A 22,198-nucleotide genomic window follows, 5' to 3' on the forward strand; every position below is an offset into this window, starting at 1 on the left:
AATGATTAATTTGTCCCCTTTTAACACTTATTTTAGGTTAATTAGTAAGACTAACTCACATTGATATAGTTATAATAACGTATATTTTTTTTTCACGGTATACTCTAGCTTGGTAGGTCAAAAACTAATTCGTTGTGATACTGAATTTCATTTTAGGGTTTGTCGCTGGCCAATGAGTTGTTGCATCCGCATACACAAGGTGAAATTTCAACCTCCAACACTTACTTAAGTGGACTAGTGAACTAACCGTTAGACCAACCCAACTTGACCCAACTTGATTAGATATAATAATGTATATACTATTGCAAAGGACACACAATTGAGAAGGCGAGAACATTTTTTGGGGTCATAACTCATGAGTACTTCTAAAAAAGTAAAACGCACCACACTCACACACTCTCTGTAGAGTGTAGACTAAAGCGTTTCTTTTTGGTCATGTAGACTCTGGGTTTTCCATTACCACAATTGAAATACCAACCAAGAGATATATAACAAAGGAACAATTAACGAGGGATCAAACCCCAGACCTACTAGTGGACTTCCAATAATCCTACCTTATTAAATGGGCTTTCTGTTCACCCAAAAGGAGAAGAGGGCTTCTTTGCCACAAAAGAAAAGAGACAAACCTGTGACGCTTCAATCTATCCCTCTCTTCTCAAGGAGGAGATTGAGGTCCACCCCAAAAAAAAAAAAAGAAAAAAGGAGAAGAGGTTGGGATGTTGAGTAAGTTACATAAAAAATAATTTTTTAAAAACTAATCCTACAATTTTTTAAAAATTCAGTTATTAAAGATAGATTTGATACAAATATTTTTTTAAATAAAATTACAATAAAATAAAATTTAAAATGTTTTGATAAACTTCAGGAGTAAAAAGATACTTTATCCAAAAAATAAACAAATTAAAATGGATCTTTTTAAAAGGATTATAATTAATCTTGTATTCTTGTTGACAAGGTCTCTAAAGATATTTTTATCTAAATGACATCAGACTTGAGCAATTATAATATAATTTTTCGTATTGTATACTTCATGCAAAATAACATAGAAATGATGTGTTGTGTTTTGAATTGAGTTGTAAATATGTGATTAGTAAGTACATGAATCTGTATTTTATTACTGTTGTGGTTCTTCGGTTGTTTATATATGACAGTCACGATATTATGATTTGATGACATTTATAGGGTTTACATAGTAAGACTTTCGTTTTCTCATAATTAAAGTATTGGATTTAGATATGCTTCAGGAAAAAGAAAGTTTAGACCTTAACAAGATTTTTCTTAATATCCTATGTTACGAAAAAACTTGATTTGTATTTTTATTTTTTATTTTTAATATTTTATATTTTTAAAATTTTGAGAAAAATAATAAGTGAACAAATAAATTTATTATTTTAAAATTAAAATTTATATATAAAATAAAGTATTAAATTAATCATATGTGTAAAATATATACTAAATACAAAATATACATTTAAATATATAAAATACTACATATATAAATAATAATTAATAGTTTATTTTTATAGTACACATGATATTTTTCATAAGCTAATTAAAAAATCACAAGATCTTTGACATTTTATTTTTTCTACCAGAAAAAATCCTTATGTTTTATTTCCGGACAAACAATAAATGTTATTTTTAAGAGAAAAAATTTTAAACAGTTATTGATAGTTATGAAGAAGTTTTTAATAAAAAAAATATTTTTTGGTTCTTAATTTTTATTTTTATGAGATTAATTAGTCTATCTGTTAATTTTTTTTGTATTAATGGAATAAATCTATGTAATTTATTTATTAAAAATTAATTAAAATTAATAAATTTTTTATTAAAAATTTTGTTATCTTTAATAATAATTATTAAAACTGTTTGATTTTAATTTTTATTATATTTTTTAAATACATTATTCAAATATATTAACTAAATTTAGTCTATAAAACAAAAAAATTTAATATTTTTTTTGTTCGAGACCTCGTATTGGTTCGAAAAAATTAGGCCGGCCGGATATTCACTATGTTTAATTACAGTCCGTGAATTGAAAGAAAAGGACAATAAAAGATTAAAAGTGAGAAAATTAATTAGAAAAAGGGAGAAAAAATGAAAATGGTGAAACGAAAAAGCTGTTAAGTGAGTGGGATCGAGCAGCGAAGGAAGAAAAAGAATAGCAGAGACAGAAAGAGAGAGAGAGAGAGCAAGAAGCCAAGAACGCACGCACCTCTTTTCTTGTTCTCAGTTACTCTTCTCTATCATCATCGTCGTCGTCAACCCTCTCTATCGGAGCGTGCACACACGCGCACACACACGATACCTCTCACTCTGTATCCATGCATCCATCTTCTTAATCATCGCCCCAATCCAGGTTCTCTATCCATTCTTATTTTCATTTCCTTTGTGCAAATTCGAATTTCACTGCTGCTCTTCAATTCTCATGTTCAGTTCTCTCTGATTATACTTTATTATTTATTTTCTTTTGGATTTTTTTAAAGATTATAATCGTTTAGTTTCAATTGATTCAATCCTGACTGGTTTCGAGGTTCCGCATGTACCAGATTGCACTGCTCGATTCAACTTGCGATTTTGGTTATTTGCATGAATAAATTAAATAAAATTGAAAACAGACTTAGATAGTTAAGTCTTAACACCATCTTGCGTGTTATAGAGAATTGGAAAAAAAATAACTTAATTTACGCTTATCGAAGTTTCTTGGCGTTGCAAGTCTTGTTAGATCATTATGATGGTCTTAGGAATACTGATGTTGACCGTGAAAAGTGTTTGCAGTTTTATTTAAGTGTAGTTATCAGTTATCATTACTTCTTAACTTTCGTTTTTGTTTAATTGTGATTCTTTTCCCTTTTATTGAATCGTGTTCGGTTGAATCAGGAGCAGAATGGGTATGCCCATGGGCAGTGATGATCCTGCTATACTCAAGTTACATAAGTGGGAACCTTCCGATATTCCACTTGCGCTTTCGGAATTTCGTGAGGCTTTTCTTTCTCCCACAAGAGAGATACTGCTTTTGCATTCTTATGAAAAAGAAGCTCTTTTGCTTCCGCTGATAAAAGGTAATTGCTATTTTCGTTTTTGTTGATTTAAGTTCTGTAGTGGTCACACAGATGTTTCTGATTTGTGTTGTTAAGCTGTTGCGGTATATGCATTTGCTTTCCTTTTTATGCAGGAGAATTACATTCTAGTGCTCCGGAAAGCTGCCATGACAATGATAATCACAGTCCAGGTTCATCGACTCTTTCCTCCCAGGCATTCACTAGGCCTAGTATATCAGATTTGGTGAATGATTTACCTTGCACTTCAGGATCAGGAATCAACATTGATACTGATCCTGCTCAACTTAAATGTCCAAGGTCCAAAAGTTACCCATTTATTAGTGATGTGAGCTCGTTGGCATGGGCACGTTGTGGGGACAGCTATGATCAGCACAGTGATGCTTCATTTAGAGAATTTCTATTTGTGTCCGGAAGACGTGGGGTGTCCATCCATGCTTTTCCCAAATTGAACAAAACCAGAGGAATTGCTCAAGCTGCAGTAGAGGGGAACTTTAGCCAAGGCAGGTGGGTGGAATGGGGGCCTGTTGCTACATTAGCTCAAAACATAGAAGTAGGAGAGTCTTCCAGCCTGAGTGATGAAGATCAGACTATAAATGGTATTGTTGGAGATAGTGGAGTTGAACTACCGAGAGGTCCTGCTGCTAAGAGATACTTGGAGTCGTTTTTCACTAAAATTGATACTACTGTATTAGATGGTAGTATCTGGAGCAAGTTCCCTAAGAATACAGAATTTCCTTGCTCTGCAGAAGTGGTTTCATTTAACATATTTGATGGAGGTGATGTGTCTAACCAGTCAAGCTTGAGCTTGTGTGGAGATGATTCTAATTCTGATTGTTTTTCTAGTGTATTTGGTATTGAGGTTAATGGTTTCTATGAATGCCCAAGAGTGTTCTCAAGTGCTTCATATCGCTTGGTTGGGCTCTTTTTTATGTTACCGCATGATTTGTCTGGAAATATTAATGATGCAATTCAAGGAGGCAGGATAAGAAATTTACTTCTTGTAGCTAGGTTAGACTATTGGGGTATTCAGTGGGTTTCAATAGTGAAGCTAGATGAAAGAATAAACATAAGTCTAGCAAATAAGTGGATGGATTTTCAGTTTTCTGATGATCTCCTTGTTTGTCTTAATTCTTCTGGCTTGATTGCTCTCTATGGTGCATTGTCTGGTGAACTTGTGACACATTTAAATGTTTCACATGCTTGTGGACTTAACCCTCATTTTGATATGAAAGGGTCAGAAAAGTTTTCCTTGAGTGATGGTACAGATATTAAGCAAGAGTGTGACATTAAGGCTAAGTTGTCTGATCAGCATAGTGGTTCTTTTAGGCGGTCATTCAAAAGGTTCGTTGTTGCTTCACATACCTCCCTTTTAGCTGTGGTTGATGAATGCGGTGTGATCTATGTGATTTCCTTGGGTGATTATGTGCCTGACAAGAACTATTCATATGAGAAGTTGCTTCCATATGGTCAGCAATTTGGGCTTGGAATGTTGGTTGGTTGGGGAGTTGGTGGGTATGATATAAATCACAAAGTGGTATACTCTAATTCTTCTGGCAATGCTCGTTCTAGTGATTTGAACATGAAAAGTGAAGTGGTTTCTTTCCCAGACAAAGCTGTGGCGGCCAATGTGCTTCAGCAAATTCATGACTGCACATTTAAAGAAAAGACAGACTTGTTTGGCTCCTATTCAAGTGGATTTTCTGCTGCTGCTAAAAATGATAACAAGTTTCATGGTTCTGATTTGAATTCACTTGTTATGAGAACAATATTCCTTCCTGGTTTTAGAGTCTCTGGGGATGATTCCATTTGTTTTTCTCCTCTGGGATTTACTATTCTCTCTAGAAATAATTATGCACAAAATCAAAGAGGTTCTCTGCTTGTCCATTTTAATCTGCAAGTGAAGTTAGATGTTCATGATGACAACTTCATAGGTAGTAGATATGATGTGTGCCACTTTAATGGAAAAGAAGAAGCTATTATTGGAGAAGCACTTGGATGCATTTTCCAAGGTTGTTTATATATAGTGAAGGAAGCTGGTCTATCAGTGTATCTTCCCTCCATTTCAATTTCAACAAATTTTCTTCCTACTGAGCACATTGGTTATTGCCCACCAAGTAAGGGTTTAGGGATTTCAGACATAATAAAGGACAATGTGGAAACAAAAGAAACAATGAAAAGGTTTTCTCCTTGGAAAGTTGAAATTTTGGACAGAGTTCTTCTGTATGAAGGCACTGAAGAGGCACATCGATTGTGTTCAGAAAATGGTGAGTGTTACGAAAACCAAAAAGAAAAGGAAAATTCATTTTAACCTCCCATGATGCTTTGCATGTAAAAGAGAGAGAGAGTAAGGGGGGATGTATCTGTGTGTTCTTTTACTGTTGAAACCATATGGTTTTCTGTTAAATTAGAATAACCCTGATTAGAGTAAAATAAACTTTGGATGGGATATTTATTTCTTTTATTTTTCGAAGTTTGGATAAGGTTTGTATAATAGGGTGGTGGTTAGAATTTCTTAAACATAGTTTTAGCTTCATTATTATTTATTTCCTTCTTTTTCAGGATGGGATGTCAAAGTTTCTCGCATTCGTCAGTTACAAATAGCACTGGACTACTTGAAATTTGATGAAATAGAAAGGTAAGTAGGCCAAAGTTTAGACATTGATCTAATAGGCATAGTATATTTTGAATTTGTAGTTTTGAGTTATGATATGTTGCATGTGTTCATGGATGCTCTATTTCAAGGTGGGATAGTGCTTTGCAGAAATGTAGGAAATATTCTAGGGTGGACATTTATGCTATTTCAGTCTCTGCATTATAATTTAGTATTTTATCTGTGGTGGCAATTCACATGGACAGATGATGGGTCAAAAGGTTGGTCAGGTGCGGGGTGGCACAGTGGATTAGATGTCATTTTGTTTTTCAGGTGGTTTGACGTTGACCAAAGGCATGAAGGTTGTGTTACTTGGGAATGTAGTGTGCATAAACTTGGTCTGGGAAGCTAAATGGCTATGGAGCTTTCCTCTAGAGAGGACTTAATTATAGCACTGGGTTTTTTCAGACTTTAGAATTAGTATGGATAACCAAATGGGTGGGGTACAATGGTGTGACCACTGCTGTTTGAAAATATGATTTGTTTTTTTGTTTTAGGGTACAATATAATATGTATTTTTAACTCGTACATAAACACAGAATATAAAGTCCTCTCTCGGTAAGGAGCTAACTTACTTATAATAAATATCTACATGTTCTTGAAGCATTTTTTGAATCTTTCAACATCTTGAATCTCACTTTTTGTTACACTAAGAGGGTTTGGACTATAGACAAGGCTATCTGGAAATTTAGAAGTCCAAGGATGGTCAGGTCTGCTTCCTGGACAGAAGTACTGAGTAGGATGAATTATAAGTAATATGCTGGATATTTGTAGGCTTCTTGGTGCAGCTATTTCTTGTAATTGTGCTATATGCAGCTTGGGTTCAGAAATATAATGCTTTTTGGTGCAAAATATAATTTTCATTGACAAGCAAGGTTTGTAGGATAAGATTAGGTGTTTGACTTCTTTTGGTGTAAAGCACATGATCTTTACAAAGGAATTTTCTCCTCCAATATGTTGAGAGATTTAAAAGCTTTGCTTCATTGGTATACTCTTGTTTGGTCTCATTTAGTCTCGTTTCTTATCGTTATGTATACTTCTTTTCATGTTGATAAAATTCCTCTTTATCATAAAAGAAAACTTTGTTGTTGGAGTACATTGGTTTACATTGAATTATATTGTCGTGCATTAAACTGTTTCAGTAATAGTGAAGTTCGAGTTGAGATGGATTACATCGCTGTGCTTATGTAATATTTAGCGTTTTTTAACAGCAAAAATTATCTAATGAAATTCACTTTCCAGTTTTATTGATGAACAGATCTTTGGAAATGCTTGTGGATGTGAATCTAGCAGAAGAGGGGATTTTGAGGTTGCTCTTTGCTGCAGTTTTTCTCATTGTTAACAAAAATGGAAATGATAGCGAAACTTCTGCTGCTTCAAGGTAAATTTATTTGCATGTTGCAACTCTTAGCTTTGTTATGAATCATTCATACTTTATTATATAAACCTATTTGCTAATTTTAAGACATGATGTCATCTGTGTTAAATATATAGAGTAGAGGTCTATTCTAGCATTCTAATTATATATGTGACATCACATTGGTCTTTTAGCTTTTGTTTAGTTTCCTTCAGATGGCTATCTTTATGGATTTTTTGTATAAAAAAGTTGTTAGTAAGAGTGTTTCAGAATTTTGGAACTACTTGAATTTCCTTATGGCTAGTTTGTTTAGGACAGCTACATTGGATGAGAAAACTGAAATTAGGTGAGTTTTGAATGTCCCTTTAGGAATTAACCAAGTTCTTTTTCTTATTCATATTCTTTCAGATTTGTTGTGCCTTCTCCTTTAGTACAGTGCATTTGAAAGGAGAAAATAAATTGTTAGAAAAATTTGTGGATATTACTCAACCTTTTTGAGTTGTAGGTTTTTTCATCTGATTTATGATATCTTGTTTCTTGTGGTGAACATTTAGGCTTCTTGCACTGGCTACTTCCTTTGCAACCAGGATGCTTCGTAAATATGGAATTATACAACATAAAAGAGATATGATCATTGCAGAGGGCTTTAACAAAACAGAATTACTCTCTCTTCCCCCTATTGAACCAGTTAAACTGCAAGCAGAAGTGGATTTTGCTCGAAAACTTCGTGAGATGGCTCATTTCTTGGAGATCATACGCAACCTGCAATGTAGGCTTAGATCGAAATTCCAAAGGGCCAGTCAAGGATTGGTATGGTTTTGAATGATTCTGTTTCTTGGATTACTATTTAAATTGATTGCATTGTTTCTCCTGAAAATTAGTACTATCTTGTTGCTAATTACAGGCTACTATCGGAGAAGAGTCATCTTTAATTTGTACTGATATGTTGCAGGAAGAATCCCAACTTTCAGTTCATGCTTCAGATTTAGTGTCACTGGACATGTTGAACCAAAATGAGCTTTCCTTACCTCTACCTGCTCCTGGTAGTGACAACAACGAAAACCTTGCACTAGTGCCTGTTGATTCAAAATCTCCTTTGGTCTCGGAAGAGTTTGGTGAAGTATCCCCTTTAGGAGGAAATTCTGAAAAGAAAGTTTTGCCTGTGGAAAATCCGAAAGAGATGATGGCACGCTGGAATGTAGATAATCTGGACCTTAAAAATGTGGTTAAAGATGCGTTGCTCTCTGGTCGTCTGCCTTTGGCAGTACTTAAACTGCATCTTCATCAATCGGAAAATTTTGTTGCTGGCAAAGAGCCTCATGATACTTTCACTGAAGTCCGTGATATTGGCAGAGCTGTTGCTTATGACTTATTTTTGAAGGTAGTTATTTTACTCTCATTAGCTTTCATAAAGAAAATAATGTGACTAATACTATGATTACACAGGGTGAAACTGAGCTTGCTGTTTCAACACTTCAAAGACTTGGAGAGAACATCGAATCCTGTCTCAAGCAACTTTTATTTGGCACTGTAAGGAGATCTTTGCGGGCCCAGATTGCTGAGGAATTGAAAAGATATGGTTATCTAGGACCATATGAGTGGAAGATATTGGAAGATATGTCATTGATTGAGGTATGTGGAATTTATGCCTTATTTTGTGCTCAAGTGCAGTTAACTAATCGATAGAGGAATTTGCATTATCTAAGACTTGCAATCTTATTCGTTCCTTCCCGTGCATGTGTGTGAGAAGAGTCTTTATCCTAGCAGCAGCTTCTGGAAAACATATCATGGGCGGCTAAGAGAGAATGGTACTTCATCAGACTCTGTTTTGCCGATGGAAAATAGACTACAGCTCTTGCATAACCATTCATTTGATAGCCTTGTCATTGAATGTGGGGAGATTGATGGAATTGTCTTGGATTCATGGATGAATATCAATGGAAGTACATCTTCTGTAGAAGTTGATGAAGATGAGGCTCATGTTGGATATTGGGCTGCTGCTGCTATCTGGTTTGATACCTGGGAGCAAAGAACCATTGATCGTGTAAGTTGATTCTGTGTGTTCATGTCTGTATTGATGATATCTATTTTTACACTGAATTTTGATGACACCAAAGATGAGGGTCACATGTTCCCCCTTGAATACACTTTCTGTTGGGTTCTAAATCAATTTTCTTGTCAATTTACATTTACTTATTGAAAGAAAGACTGGGGTGAATGTCTCATACAAGTTCTTAGAAATTGGACTCTTATGCCTAGTTGGAAGTTTGCTATGGTATACTGCATCACATAGAACTTCTCATTTGTGCATTTGTCTCTTCAAGTCTGAGTACTCAACTCCAACCTGTACATTGTAAGATTTCCTTTTGAATTCTTGAAAGTTGCTTTGGTTTGAACTTCTCATATAAAATATTTCTTGATCCATTTACTAGCTTTGCCCTAGGTATTTTGGGTTATTAACCTAATGTTGGGACTATTGGCTTTGGTTTGTAGCTTAGCTAATGACTGTTGAAGGGGATTGCTGTTACTGATTTACAGAGGGACTAGGCTGCTATTGCTCACTGCTTGCTGCTAGTCTTTCTTAATATTTTGTTTTTTCGTTAGAAGTGAAATAAATCTGTATACCTTCTAAACACGAAAACTCTTCCTTTTCAGTTACTCTTGCATTATTTATTCATCTTTGTGTTTACAGATGATATTGAATCAATCATCTCCTTCGGGAATATCTTTACTGTGGGAATCACAACTTGAATATCATGGGGGTCGCAATAATTGGAAAGAAGTATCTGAACTGTTGGACATGATACCGGCATATGCCATATCTGCTGGAAGCCTTCAACTCAATTTGGATGTTTTGCAAACTACTTCGTCTTTAGGATGCAATATGAAGGCTTCTAATTACGGAAGTTTCTTAGGCTCTCTTGAAGAATTGGATTCTGTATGCATGGAAGTTCCAGATATCCAAATATATCAGTTTTCACCTGATATTTGCTCTTGGTGGTTGAGAATGCTCATGCAGGAAAAGCTTGCAAAAAGATTTATATTTTTGAAAGAATATTGGGAAGGAACAATGGAGATGGTTGCTCTTTTGGCTCGGGCAGGTTTCGTATCTGATCAAGATAAGATTTTGTTGGACAATGATCTTATTGAGACCTTATCAGATAGAGATGGAACTGTACATGCTATGCATAAAATATTTGTGCATCACTGTGCACAATATAATTTGCCAAGTCTTTTGGACCTTTACCTTGATTGTCATAGTTTGGTCCTTGATCGTGATTCCCTTCTTGCATTACAGGAAACTGCAGTAAGTTTTGTAGTTTCCATTGAGTGTTACTGTAATTTGGTTTGATCAATTCTAATTGTTTGTTCTCTCATTCTTTCTTCAAATTACTACGCTAGTATGAGCTATATGATTCCCTGAAATTTGTAGGTTCTGTTGTTTTACACTATAGTGAACTCATTCAGATGTGTAAAATGTTTACAAGGAATATGGAGGATAAGGCATGCTTAGTAACAGAAAAGTAAAATAAAACCCAAGACAATAAGTCTCTATCTCAATTAATATCCTTACATTTAAGAGGCTTTATTATGGAGATTTCTGTGAAGTTTTCTGCAATATCCCTATTCACTATTATTTTCTTCATTAAGTTAAGCATCTTTAAAACTTCTAGAAGTATGTATTTCTGTTCCATGTTTACTCTTTTCTTCCTATTCATGAGAGGTAAGCTCTAGTGTGTGCAATGCCAAGAGATCTCTTGCTAGCACTACCTCTCAAATCCTTATACTTTTCTTCATTTGCCGAGCTGTTATTTGCATTTCAAGCCTTTTGTAGCGTCTGTTATTCTTTTTATCAATATGCCTTTCATGTAATTATGCTTCTTGTTTCCCCCTTGTGGCTACGATGCATACATTGTTCTTATACTTAAAGGTTTGTCCTTTGTGGTGAAGTGTCTTATAACGTTCTTTTATCTATTGCTTGTTGATGCTTAATACATTGCATCTAAAAACAGGTTGATTGTCAATGGGCAAAATGGCTGCTCTTATCAAGAGTTAAGGGGTGTGAGTACGAGGCTTCACTTGCTAATGCTCGCTCAATTATGTCACAAAATTTGGTTCCTGGAAGTGGCCTCAGTGTTATGGATTTAGATGAAATAATTCGAACTGTTGATGACATTGCTGAAGGAGGGGGAGAAATGGCAGCTCTAGCAACCCTGATGCATGCTGCTTTGCCAATTCAAAGCTGTTTGAATAGTGGTAGTGTAAATATGCATATCAATTCCTCTGCCCAGTGCACATTGGAGAACCTTAGGCCAACTTTGCTACGGTTCCCAACATTGTGGCGCACGCTTGTAGGAGCATGTCTTGGACAAGATACAATGAGCTTGTTGGTTCCTAAAGCAAAAACTGGTTAGCCATTAACCTCATTTGTTGGGTAACTCCTGCCCCAACCCCTTATCCTCAGTTTCATTGGCACTTAAGCTAACTTTTTTCTCTTTTGCATCAATTTGCCTATCACAATTTTGTAATACAGCTTTATCAGATTATCTTAGTTGGCGTGATGACAATTTTTTCTCTACTGGACGTGATACTTCACTTCTACAAATGCTTCCATGCTGGTTTCCTAAGCCCATTCGGAGATTAATACAACTTTACGTGCAGGTAAATTTTGCTTTCCTTTTTGAATGACTGAATTCCTTTGCAATCTTCTCTACAATATTTTGTCTTAATTCAATTCATGTTATACCTGTCTGGTGTTGTTTCCTTTAAGAATACCGTTTGTTTTACATGTACTTTCAGTGATTGGCAGACAGCTTCATTACTGATCTTCTGTTCTCTCTTTAGTTTGTTTATTCATGTGTCGTATGGTGAAAGAGAAAAACAAAGAACTATATTTATTTGAGGAGTAAATTTTCACTGTCGAACCATGTATAGACAGTCAATATTAGAAGTTATTAAATTAAAGGTCACATGATGTGGGAAAAAATCTCATGGCTCTATATTTTAAATATTAATTTTGAACATTCATGTCAAGTCTAATAGTCAAGATTTACTCCTTTGACGGTCAGTTAACTCCTCTTCATGTAGTTTGAATGTTCTTGTATACAAACACAGTTATGGAACCCAAGTTATCTGGGTTTGGTTATATTACAGGGTCCTATTGGATGCCAATCCTTTTCAGGGTTTCCTACTGGGGAAACTTTGCTACACAGAGACATTGATTTATTCATAAATGCTGATGTACATGCTGAGATAAGTGCAATTTCTTGGGAGGCAACTATCCAAAGACACATTGAGGAAGAACTACATGGCCCTTTACTCGAGGTATGTACATTGATTGCTTCTTTTCCTACTTTGTATATCTTCTAGTTGTTCTTTTTTCTCGAATTACCTTTCCCAATATTATGCGTTATTATCCTCCTATTTCTTGCTACAAGAATGTTAACAGCTTCCAACAACGCTCCTCTTCACCATTATCATTCAGTAATTGGATAATGTTGTTTTGTATATCAAGAATTCTGATCAAATTTTCAGGAAAATGGCCTTGGACTTGAGCACCATTTGCACCGTGGACGTGCTTTGGCAGCTTTCAACCAGATCCTTGGCCATAGAGTTCAAAATATGAAGTCTAAAGAGGAGGCCGGTGCTTCAGCTCATGGACAAGCAAGCATTCAATTAGATGTCCAGACTATTCTTTCACCACTTGAGCAAAGTGAAGAGACTCTGCTTTCATCTGTATGTTTTTCTCCTTGCTTTCTTCTTTTGAAAAAAACAAATTGGGTTATGTACTTTACCTGAGGGAAAATTGAAATAAATCAGTGCATTGAGCAATGTTGAAAAAAAAATTAATACAAAAAACTTCACTTGATAAGTAGAAATTTGATTGACGTCACTCCGAAGTCATGCCTCAAATGAATCTATTTGTCTAAATCCAGTTCAATCTAAAAGCTTAAAGCTATTACTTGAAAAACATCCTTCTGCAAGTGTCCTTTGAGCTTTAAGCATGGGTAGGATAATCCACTTTACCTTGTGCCAACATTTGATTTGATTATGAAGAATGGGGATTGGAAAGATTTTTCACCTCAGTTTTCTCGTGATTTATGTTTGACAACCTGCGAAACAGTCTTAATATATTTTGCACTAGATCATATAAACTGGTTTTTATATGATTTTACCAAAAAGATGGTTCTCATAGAAATTTTAAATGATAAACTTAAAATTGTGCTGCTTGAATTGTCAGGTTTTGCCAATTGCTATTATGCATTTTGAGGATTCTATGCTTGTTGCCTCATGCACTTTTCTTCTGGAGCTATGTGGTCTGTCAGCCAGCATGTTGCGCACTGATATTGCTGTGCTAAAGCGAATTTCTTCTTTCTACACATTAAGTGAAGATAATGAAAATCTCAGGCAATTATCACCCAAGGGATCTATGTTTCATGCAAGATCCCATGAAGGTGACTTGACCGAGTCTCTTGCTCGAGCCTTAGCTGATGAATATTTGCACAAGGATTCTGCAGTAAATTCTACTGGGAATGGAGCTTCAGGTAGACAACCTTCTCGGGCTCTTATGCTTGTCTTGAACCATTTGGAAAAAGCAAGCCTTCCGCTGATTATAGATGGAAATACATATGGGTCTTGGCTGCTAACTGGAAATGGTGATGGAGCACAGTTAAGGTCTGAACGAAAGGCTGCTAGCCAGCGCTGGAGTTTGGTAACAAATTTTTGTAGGATGCATCAGCTTCCCCTAAGTACAAAGTATCTTGCTTTATTAGCTAGAGATAATGACTGGGTATGTAGCTACTTCTCTTTCCCCCCACCCTGAAAATACATTTTTCCTTTTTTTTTCTTTTACTTGAACTGTAATGGTATGATTTATATTTTGCTCCTGTCAGGTTGAATTTTTGTCTGAAGGTCAGATTGGGGGATATTCTTTTGATACAGTGGTCCAAGTGGTGAGTCTTGCTTCCTACTCTAGTTCATGTCAAAAAGTTTTAATGGATAAGTTATGTTATAGCAAAGATTTCAACCTCTAATGTTCTTGTTTCAATGCTAGGCATCAAAGGAGTTTAGTGATCCACGTCTGAGACTTCATATGATGACAGTTTTGAGAGCAATGCAATCAAAGAAAAAGGCAACCTCACCAGAGAAAGGTGATGAAACAACCTTTCCTAATGAAAACATGTGTGTTCCAGTTGAACTCTTCCAGATATTAGCAGAATGTGAAAAACACAAAGGTCCTGGAGAAGCTCTCTTGACAAAAGCAAAAGAGTTGTCCTGGTCAATTTTGGCAATGGTGGCTTCATGTTTCCCTGATGTCTCACCATTGTCATGCCTGACAGTTTGGTTGGAAATTACTGCAGCAAGGTGACTGGAATTGTCTTTTAAGTAATTAATGTTTTCACGTTCATAATTATATTCATGTGATTTTCATCATGATGTATTTTTATAATGTTCTGCATTTCTTCTGTGAGTAGGTTGCAGTCCTGCACTATTTAGTCCTACTCTGACTAATCTGAAATTGTTTAATTTGAATACATATATGATGAAATCAATGCTCTATATGCTTTCGATCTTTAAAGAGAAAAATCATGCCGATGCTTATTGACATTGTGTCCCTTTTTTGAAATACCTGATAAAGCAATATCATTTTTTAGCCAGCTCCACCTAGTGGAATATCCATGTGCCGCACATGCATACTCAAACATGTGCTGAAACTAGAAACTAATTCAATGATTCAAACTCATTATCTATATCTATGGACAGAGAAACTTCATCGATCAAGGTGCATAATATTGCTTCCCAGATTGCAGATAATGTTGGAGCAGCTGTAAATGCAACCAATTCCTTGCCTGTAGGTGATAGAGTGCTTACATTTCATTACAATAGGCAGAGTCCCAAGCGTCGACGGTTATTAACACCCATTACAGTCGACTCATCTACTTCTGTAATATCTGAGATCTCAAGTACTTCTATGGGTCCAAAAATATTTGATTCCCAAGGTAAGTCTATCGAGAATGAAAGAGATGTAGGACAGACGGGAGGTATAATTGTTGCAAGTGAATCCAATGAAAGGCCAGCTTCTCTTTCCAAGATGGTTGCAGTGCTTTGTGAACAACAATTGTTCTTGCCTTTGCTAAGGGCATTCGAGATGTTCCTTCCATCATGTCCATTGCTGCCATTCATTCGTGCCCTTCAGGTAAGCTAGCTAATCCAAAATGCTTCTGATTCATGTAGTGATGTATAGTGGAGACTGGAGAATTCTATTCTGTCTGTGTGTGCTATCATTGGGCAAGTGCCATCAAAATTCTTGGTAATGATGATGCAGTTCTTTATACTTGTGGCTTGACCCTCTTTCTCTCATGTTGTTCCTTTTGCCATATTTAATTTTTAAAAAATGATTAAAGAGAAAGACTATCATACAAAGAAAGAGGGCAAGAAATCCTGTCTAGAAAGCATTGGATGCTTTGACTGGCATTTTGCATCTTAATTGGATTTGTGCATTGGATTAGGCCTTTTGTGTATCCAGCATCAGTTTTTCTTTTTTTTTTTTTTTGGATATCTTCCGCGCAATACTGATATCCCCTCTTTGGTCAGGCATTTTCACAAATGCGCCTCTCAGAAGCTTCTGCTCATTTGGGTTCCTTTTCAGCACGAATTAAGGAGGAACCAATGTACTCACAGGCAAATGTGGGACGAGAAGGACAGATTGGAACATCATGGATTAGTTCTACAGCTTCAAAAGCTGCTGATGCAGTGCTTTCAACTTGCCCCTCTCCGTATGAGAAAAGATGCTTAATGCAACTTCTTGCCTCCACTGACTTTGGTGATGGTGGACTTGCTGCGGCACACTACCGAAGGGCTTATTGGAAAATTAATTTAGCAGAACCTATGCTTCGTAAAGATAATGTGTTGCATTTTGATAATGAAACTGCAGATGATGCTTCACTGTTGTCTGCACTAGAAAATAATAGGCAGTGGGAGCAAGCAAGGAACTGGGCCAAGCAGTTGGAGGCCAGTGGAACCCCCTGGAAATCTTCATTGCATCATGTCACTGAGTCTCAGGTAGTATTTATAATTGAAAACCTGCTTGTGACATTCTACAGTTCTTACAAACTGTAACCTCAATTTTGGGGAAGTCTTCAACCAATCTTAAAATCTTCATGTTTATGTTTACAAATTTCACTATTTAATGACTACTTGAACAGCTATTTGGGTTCATAGATAATTTGTAGGCTGAATTAACTTAACTTTTGCTCTAAGTATGAGCTCCAATGAAGCTTTATTATTATTATTATTATTATTATTATTATTATTATTGTTGTTGTTGTTGTTGTTGTTGTTGTTGTTGTTGTTGTTGTTGTTGTTGTTGCCGTGATGAATAGTGGCAATTTGTGTCATATGTTGCAAATATTTCTCACCTCCTCTTTTCCTCAACTTTCTTTACCCCTTATACAAATTCTAGGCCGAATCTATGGTAGCCGAGTGGAAGGAGTTTCTTTGGGACGTACCAGAAGAGAGGGTTGCTTTATGGAGCCACTGTCACACATTATTCATCAGATACTCCTTCCCTTCTCTTCAAGTGTGTTTGGTTTCTAGTACCTGTTGTAAAGTTCAATTAAACATATATGCTACGTTTTTTCTTAATGTTTATATCCATTTAATGATTGTAGGCTGGGTTATTTTTCCTTAAACATGCTGAAGCTGTTGAGAAAGACCTGCCTGCAAGGGAGCTTCATGAAATTTTATTGCTTTCTCTGCAATGGTTGAGTGGGATGATAAGCCTTTCCAGCCCGTATGGAACATATCAGATTTACTTCTTGAACTTCTGTTAATATCTTTACTTATCTTGTTGCTCAATTTTTCAGTGTCTGCCCATTGCATCTTCTGCGTGAAATTGAAACCAAAGTATGGCTTTTAGCGGTTGAATCTGAGAGCCAGGTAAAGAGTGAAGGAGACTTCAATTTTACCTTTTCTGTCAGGGAGAATGCTATCAAGAATGAATCCAGTATTATTGACCGAACTGCAACCATAATAGCAAAGATGGACAACCATATAAATTCAATGAGGAATAGAATTGATAACCAAATCCCTTACAAGAATCAAGTAGTGGATGCTGGCCTCTCAACTACTTTTGGTGGTGGTTCAAAGACAAAAAGAAGGGGCAAAGGATACATGCAATCAAGACGCCCACCTCTTGAAACAGCAGATAAAAGTGTTGATAGTGATGATGGATCTAGTGCCCACTGTTTCAAAAATGAGTTGCAGTTGAATGAAGAGAACCTAAAACTGGAAATGTCATTCTCTAGGTGGGACGAAAGGGTTGGCGCAGCAGAGCTGGAAAGGGCTGTACTATCTTTATTGGAATTTGGGCAAATTGCTGCAGCCAAGCAACTGCAATCTAAGTTCTCTCCTGAAGAAATACCATCTGAATTTAAACTTGTAGATGCGGCCTTGAAGCTTGCTGCTATTTCAACTCCTCCCAGCAATGTATCTTTGTCAATGCTTGACGAAGAAGTGCGTTCAGTTATACAAACACATGGTCTACTGAAGGGCAAGCACCATGTGGACCCACTGCAGGTTCTTATCTAACCACCCTCCTCTACCTAAAAATACACACATACGTGTACGCGCACACACGTGCACTATTTTTCCTGCTGTATTTTGCCAATTAGTTTCCTTTGAAAAATTTTTAAAGATGTTGACATGATATGTGTATTGATAAAATATTGTGGACATACAATGATGCTAGGTTCTGGAGTCTTTGGTGGCCATTTTTACAGAAGGCAGTGGGCGCGGGTTATGTAAGAGAATAATAGCAGTTATAAAAGCTGCAAACACCTTGGGACTCTCATTTTTTGAGGCGTTCAACAAGCAACCAATTGAACTGCTACAGCTCCTTTCTCTTAAAGCACAGGAGTCATTTGAGGAGGCAAACATGCTGGTGCAGACTCATCCAATGCCAGCGGCAAGCATTGCTCAAATACTTGCAGAATCTTTCCTAAAGGTTTGGTTCTTTATTATCTTCAATTGTGTGTGCGCGTTTCCCCTTTTATGGGTATATTGTCAATGTTGAATATGTTAAAATCTGCTTATTGCCTGTCCCAATGAAGTAAAGAAATTAACCAGGATTTTTGAACTGGCATCATTTTTGGTTGTAGGTTTATTCATATGTCAATGTTGGGTTAAAAAACTGTTTATATATACAATTTGTGTAGATTCTAAGAGTTCATAATACAATATTTCTGTATACAATTTATATTGTTCAGGGTGTGTTGGCTGCACATCGTGGAGGGTATATGGATTCACAAAAGGAAGAAGGACCTGCTCCATTGCTGTGGAGATTTTCAGATTTCTTGAAGTGGGCAGAGCTTTGTCCCTCTGAACCAGAAATTGGGCATGCTTTAATGCGTTTGGTGATTACTGGACAGGAGATACCACATGCTTGTGAGGTATCACAATGATAGTTGTCAGTTGTACATATTTTTACCAGAAACTTGGTACCGTTATCAGATGATCCTGTTTTCAACTTTCTGTCCTCTTTCTCGAATAAAATTGTAATTTCCATTAATATCTTTTCAATACCCCCTTCTTTTACATTGCTATTGTGCTCAGCCTTATTCTTTAAGCAGATAATCATTTTGAAGCTGTAACATGAAGGGAAAATAAAGATTCATTGTTGCAAAGTCACTCCATTATTTTGAAGCTGGCTAACTCGTTCTGCCTGATGAACTTGACATTTTTCAGGTTGAGCTTCTTATTCTGTCCCACCATTTCTACAAGTCATCTGCATGCCTTGATGGAGTTGATGTCCTTGTAGCTCTTGCTGCAACTAGGGTTGATGCTTATGTATTGGAGGGTGATTTTTCATGTTTGGCTCGATTAATAACCGGGGTTGGAAACTTTTATGCTCTCAATTTCATTCTTGGCATTCTCATAGAAAACGGTCAGTTGGATCTTCTGCTCCAGAAGTATTCTGCTGCTGCAGACACCAACACAGGCACTGCTGAGGCTGTCAGAGGATTTCGAATGGCTGTTCTTACATCTTTGAAGCATTTCAACCCTAATGACCTTGATGCATTTGCTATGGTCAGTATTTCCTTCTGTTGGTAAAATGGCAACTGTTACAATGTTGTCAGTGTAGCATATAAATATAAATTAATGATTGTATGCTGTGAAGTGCTAACATATAAACTTATATAAAAAGTTGTATAATTGATAACCTTTTGCCTTAGAGGATATTTCCTCTAATGCCTGCCACTTGTATGTCCATGATCAAATTATAAAGCTGGAATACCCTTCTTTTTCTTTTGGTATTCGTCCTGCTTTGTAAGATATGAATACATTTTTGGTCTTGGCGTATTCTATTTCTATAGGTTTAATTACTCTGTTGGTCCCTATAGTTTCGCACCCCATACTTTTTTTCCTTTTAATTGGGTTTCTGCACCAATTTTTTTTTTCAATTAGGTCCCTCTTGGTAGTAATTGGCTTAATTGTATAGGGATCCAATTAAAAAAAAAAAATTGGTGCAGGGACTCAAATAAAAGAAAAAAAAGTGTAGGAACTCAATTAAAAAAAATTTGGTGCAAGGACTTAATTAAAATGAAAAAAAGTATAGAGACCTAATTAAAAATTTTGCAAAACTATAGGGACCAACAGAGTAATTAAACGTATTCTATATTAAAATGTTGATAGCTTTTCAAGCAGCGACTTGAAAGGTGGACAAGTTGCTTTTTTGCAGTTGCTCAAATTCTTTTCTTGTTTCTCTCTTTCTCGAAGTCTGATTTAACATCTTTCAAAGCTCAAGATTTAACATCTTTCAAAGCTCAAGCTAACTTTAGATTAAAGTATGTGTTAATTTATTGATTATGGTTTTGTGCTCTTTATAGGTCTACAGTCATTTTGATATGAAACATGAGACAGCTGCTCTTTTAGAGTCACGAGCACAGCAATCGTGTGAACAGTGGTTCCGCCGCTATGACATGGACCAGAATGAGGATTTATTGGATTCCATGCGCTACTTCATTGAAGCTGCTGAAGTTCACTCTTCCATTGATGCTGGCAACAAAACACGAAGCAATTGTGCACAGGCTTCCCTTCTGTCCTTGCAAATTCGAATGCCTGATTTCCAGTGGCTTAATCTATCAGAAACCAATGCTAGACGAGCTTTGGTTGAGCAATCTCGTTTTCAAGAGGCTTTAATTGTAGCTGAAGCTTATAACCTAAACCAACCAAGTGAGTGGGCTTTAGTACTCTGGAACCAGATGCTCAAACCTGAAGTGATGGAGGAGTTTGTGGCAGAGTTCGTTGCAGTTCTACCTCTTCAGCCGTCAATGCTGATTGATTTAGCTAGATTCTATAGAGCTGAAGTGGCTGCTCGAGGGGACCAATCTCATTTCTCTGTCTGGCTTACAGGTGGAGGCTTGCCAGCCGAGTGGGCTAAATATTTAGGAAGATCATTCAGGTGCCTATTGAAACGAACAAGGGACTTGAAGTTGCGGATGCAATTGGCTACACTGGCAACTGGATTTGGTGATGTTATTGATGCATGCAAGGAGGAATTGGATAACGTCCCTGACAATGCGGCACCACTAGTGTTGAGGAAGGGTCATGGGGGAGCTTACCTCCCTTTAATGTAAAACTTTATACTGTTTGGACAAACCACATTGAGCAGGAAGGTGGTTCGACCATGGGCTTCTGCTGATATGAAGTCAGTTAGTGTATTGCTGAAAACATTGAAGGATGCTGAACAGAACAAACCAGAAAAAGCAAAAAAAGGCTGGACAAAATGGAAATTGGATGGTTAGTTGATTGATCAAGCTGAGGTCCTTATACATATCTTTTGGGGTTGAGAATATGATTGATGGTTGTATATTAGGCCAACTGTATCTGTAGCTCATTCTTGTAAGAACCATTCTAGTTTTGTTTTCTCCATTTTTTTAAAAAAGTTGGTTGGGGTCTTAGGGCCCAGGGGGTTTGCAGGGTGGAGAGGTAGTTTATTGTCTGTTTTGAGGCCTGTAGAATAGAATGTTCCATTGGTTCCCATTTCTCTTCTTTTTTGGCTCTAAAAGTGTATAGTTGTTATTCTTGTACATCGATATAGAATTCCAGTTAGTGGTTTATTTGGAAAGGAATATTTCGAATTTTCGATCCAGCAACCCGATGGACAAAATTTGTTGGTGAACAGAGCACTGTTTCTTTGTCTTCCCTATCACGACAAAGATACCACCTCTAGGGGATCACTGCACCGCCTGATTAGTGGTTGGTTACTCATTAAAGTGCCGTATAATACTAGAAAAACTTAAAACACTAGATTATGAATAGATAACCACTATAAAGATATTTTTATATGAAAAAAAAATTAATTTTGAAGCACTGTCCATCTAAAAAAGTTTTACATGTGTGTTTAAAAACAGATGTGATTGCAGTGTAAAATATTTTACAGTCAGGGCATTAAAATTAAACTTTTTAACTAAAGTACTTAATAAGTTAATATAATTTATGTCAACGTCTTTATTTGTAAACAGTGACAATTGCCACTTGCATCCAGCAGGGTAGCAACTAGCACCAAACAAATGGCGACCCACACCGTGTTGCCACCTTAACGTTTTACCAAGTTTTGAAACCCTTCATCTCCCTCCTTTCCCTGCCCCAGAGCCCTATCCCTTCCAAATCATTGTCTACCCATTCCTTCCAGAGACATCTACCTCTTCGGTGACTAGCATTGATGACACGTGACTAAGGTTTACGGTTTGGTTGGTACTAGTGGCTGGTTTGAGTATGATCCAAGAACTGGGGTGTAGGAAAAAGATGAGAATGAATTGGGGCTGGTAATGATGCAGTATTTGTTGGGTGGGCTTTTGTATTCTCCGAATGATGGGAAAGCCGGAAAGGTGACAAAGGGAGGCAAGGGTGAGTGGAAGCAAGTTAAATGATTGGACAAGATTTCGTTTTGGGAAATGGCGGTCACCCCCATAGCTTGTAGTTACAGCGATGCGAAGTTGTTTCTAGTTCTGAGAGAAGGCACACCTGAGAATGAGAGAGAGGCGATCACGTTCCCAAGAACAATGAAGATGGTGAATTTTAGGGTACGCTTTGTTGGTCACACACCAGATCCTCACCTTCCCACAG

The 22,198-nt window shown here is 36.5% G+C and overlaps 1 protein-coding gene across 4 annotated transcripts; it reads left to right on the plus strand.

Annotated features, from left to right (window-relative positions):
* Window positions 1–2,116: 2,116 nt before the first annotated feature.
* On the plus strand, window positions 2,117–21,225 carry LOC130968477 (uncharacterized). 4 transcript variants are annotated; one of them, XM_057893765.1, is made up of 26 exons: window positions 2,117–2,359; window positions 2,881–3,062; window positions 3,176–5,326; window positions 5,622–5,697; window positions 6,971–7,093; window positions 7,624–7,879; window positions 7,974–8,450; window positions 8,516–8,701; window positions 8,820–9,113; window positions 9,762–10,376; window positions 11,083–11,479; window positions 11,604–11,731; window positions 12,224–12,394; window positions 12,605–12,805; window positions 13,311–13,859; window positions 13,963–14,022; window positions 14,124–14,434; window positions 14,834–15,266; window positions 15,665–16,132; window positions 16,533–16,649; window positions 16,741–16,862; window positions 16,936–17,647; window positions 17,820–18,074; window positions 18,337–18,519; window positions 18,815–19,156; window positions 19,957–21,225. In XM_057893765.1, exons 2-26 carry the CDS (start codon window positions 2,888–2,890, stop codon window positions 20,704–20,706), a joined length of 9,552 nt encoding a protein of 3,183 aa, XP_057749748.1. In that variant the 5' UTR covers window positions 2,117–2,359; window positions 2,881–2,887; the 3' UTR covers window positions 20,707–21,225. The 4 variants fall into 4 exon arrangements, with proteins under 4 accessions (XP_057749748.1, XP_057749750.1, XP_057749749.1 ...); XM_057893767.1 differs by having other exon boundaries at window positions 8,022–8,450; XM_057893766.1 differs by having other exon boundaries at window positions 2,887–3,062.
* The last annotated feature ends 973 nt before the right edge of the window (window positions 21,226–22,198 follow it).

The sequence above is a fragment of the Arachis stenosperma genome, chromosome 3 (genome assembly GCF_014773155.1).
Source record: "Arachis stenosperma cultivar V10309 chromosome 3, arast.V10309.gnm1.PFL2, whole genome shotgun sequence".
Classification (NCBI taxonomy): Eukaryota; Viridiplantae; Streptophyta; class Magnoliopsida; order Fabales; family Fabaceae; genus Arachis; species Arachis stenosperma.

Coding starts and splice junctions, on each gene's coding strand:
- LOC130968477 (XM_057893765.1), top strand. CDS start 2,888: ATGGGTATGCCCATGGGCAGTGATGATCCTGCTATACTCAAGTTACAT. Junction 7,880..7,973: donor AAAGGGCCAGTCAAGGATTG/GTATGGTTTTGA, acceptor TGCTAATTACAG/GCTACTATCGGAGAAGAGTC. Junction 10,377..11,082: donor TTGCATTACAGGAAACTGCA/GTAAGTTTTGTA, acceptor ATCTAAAAACAG/GTTGATTGTCAATGGGCAAA.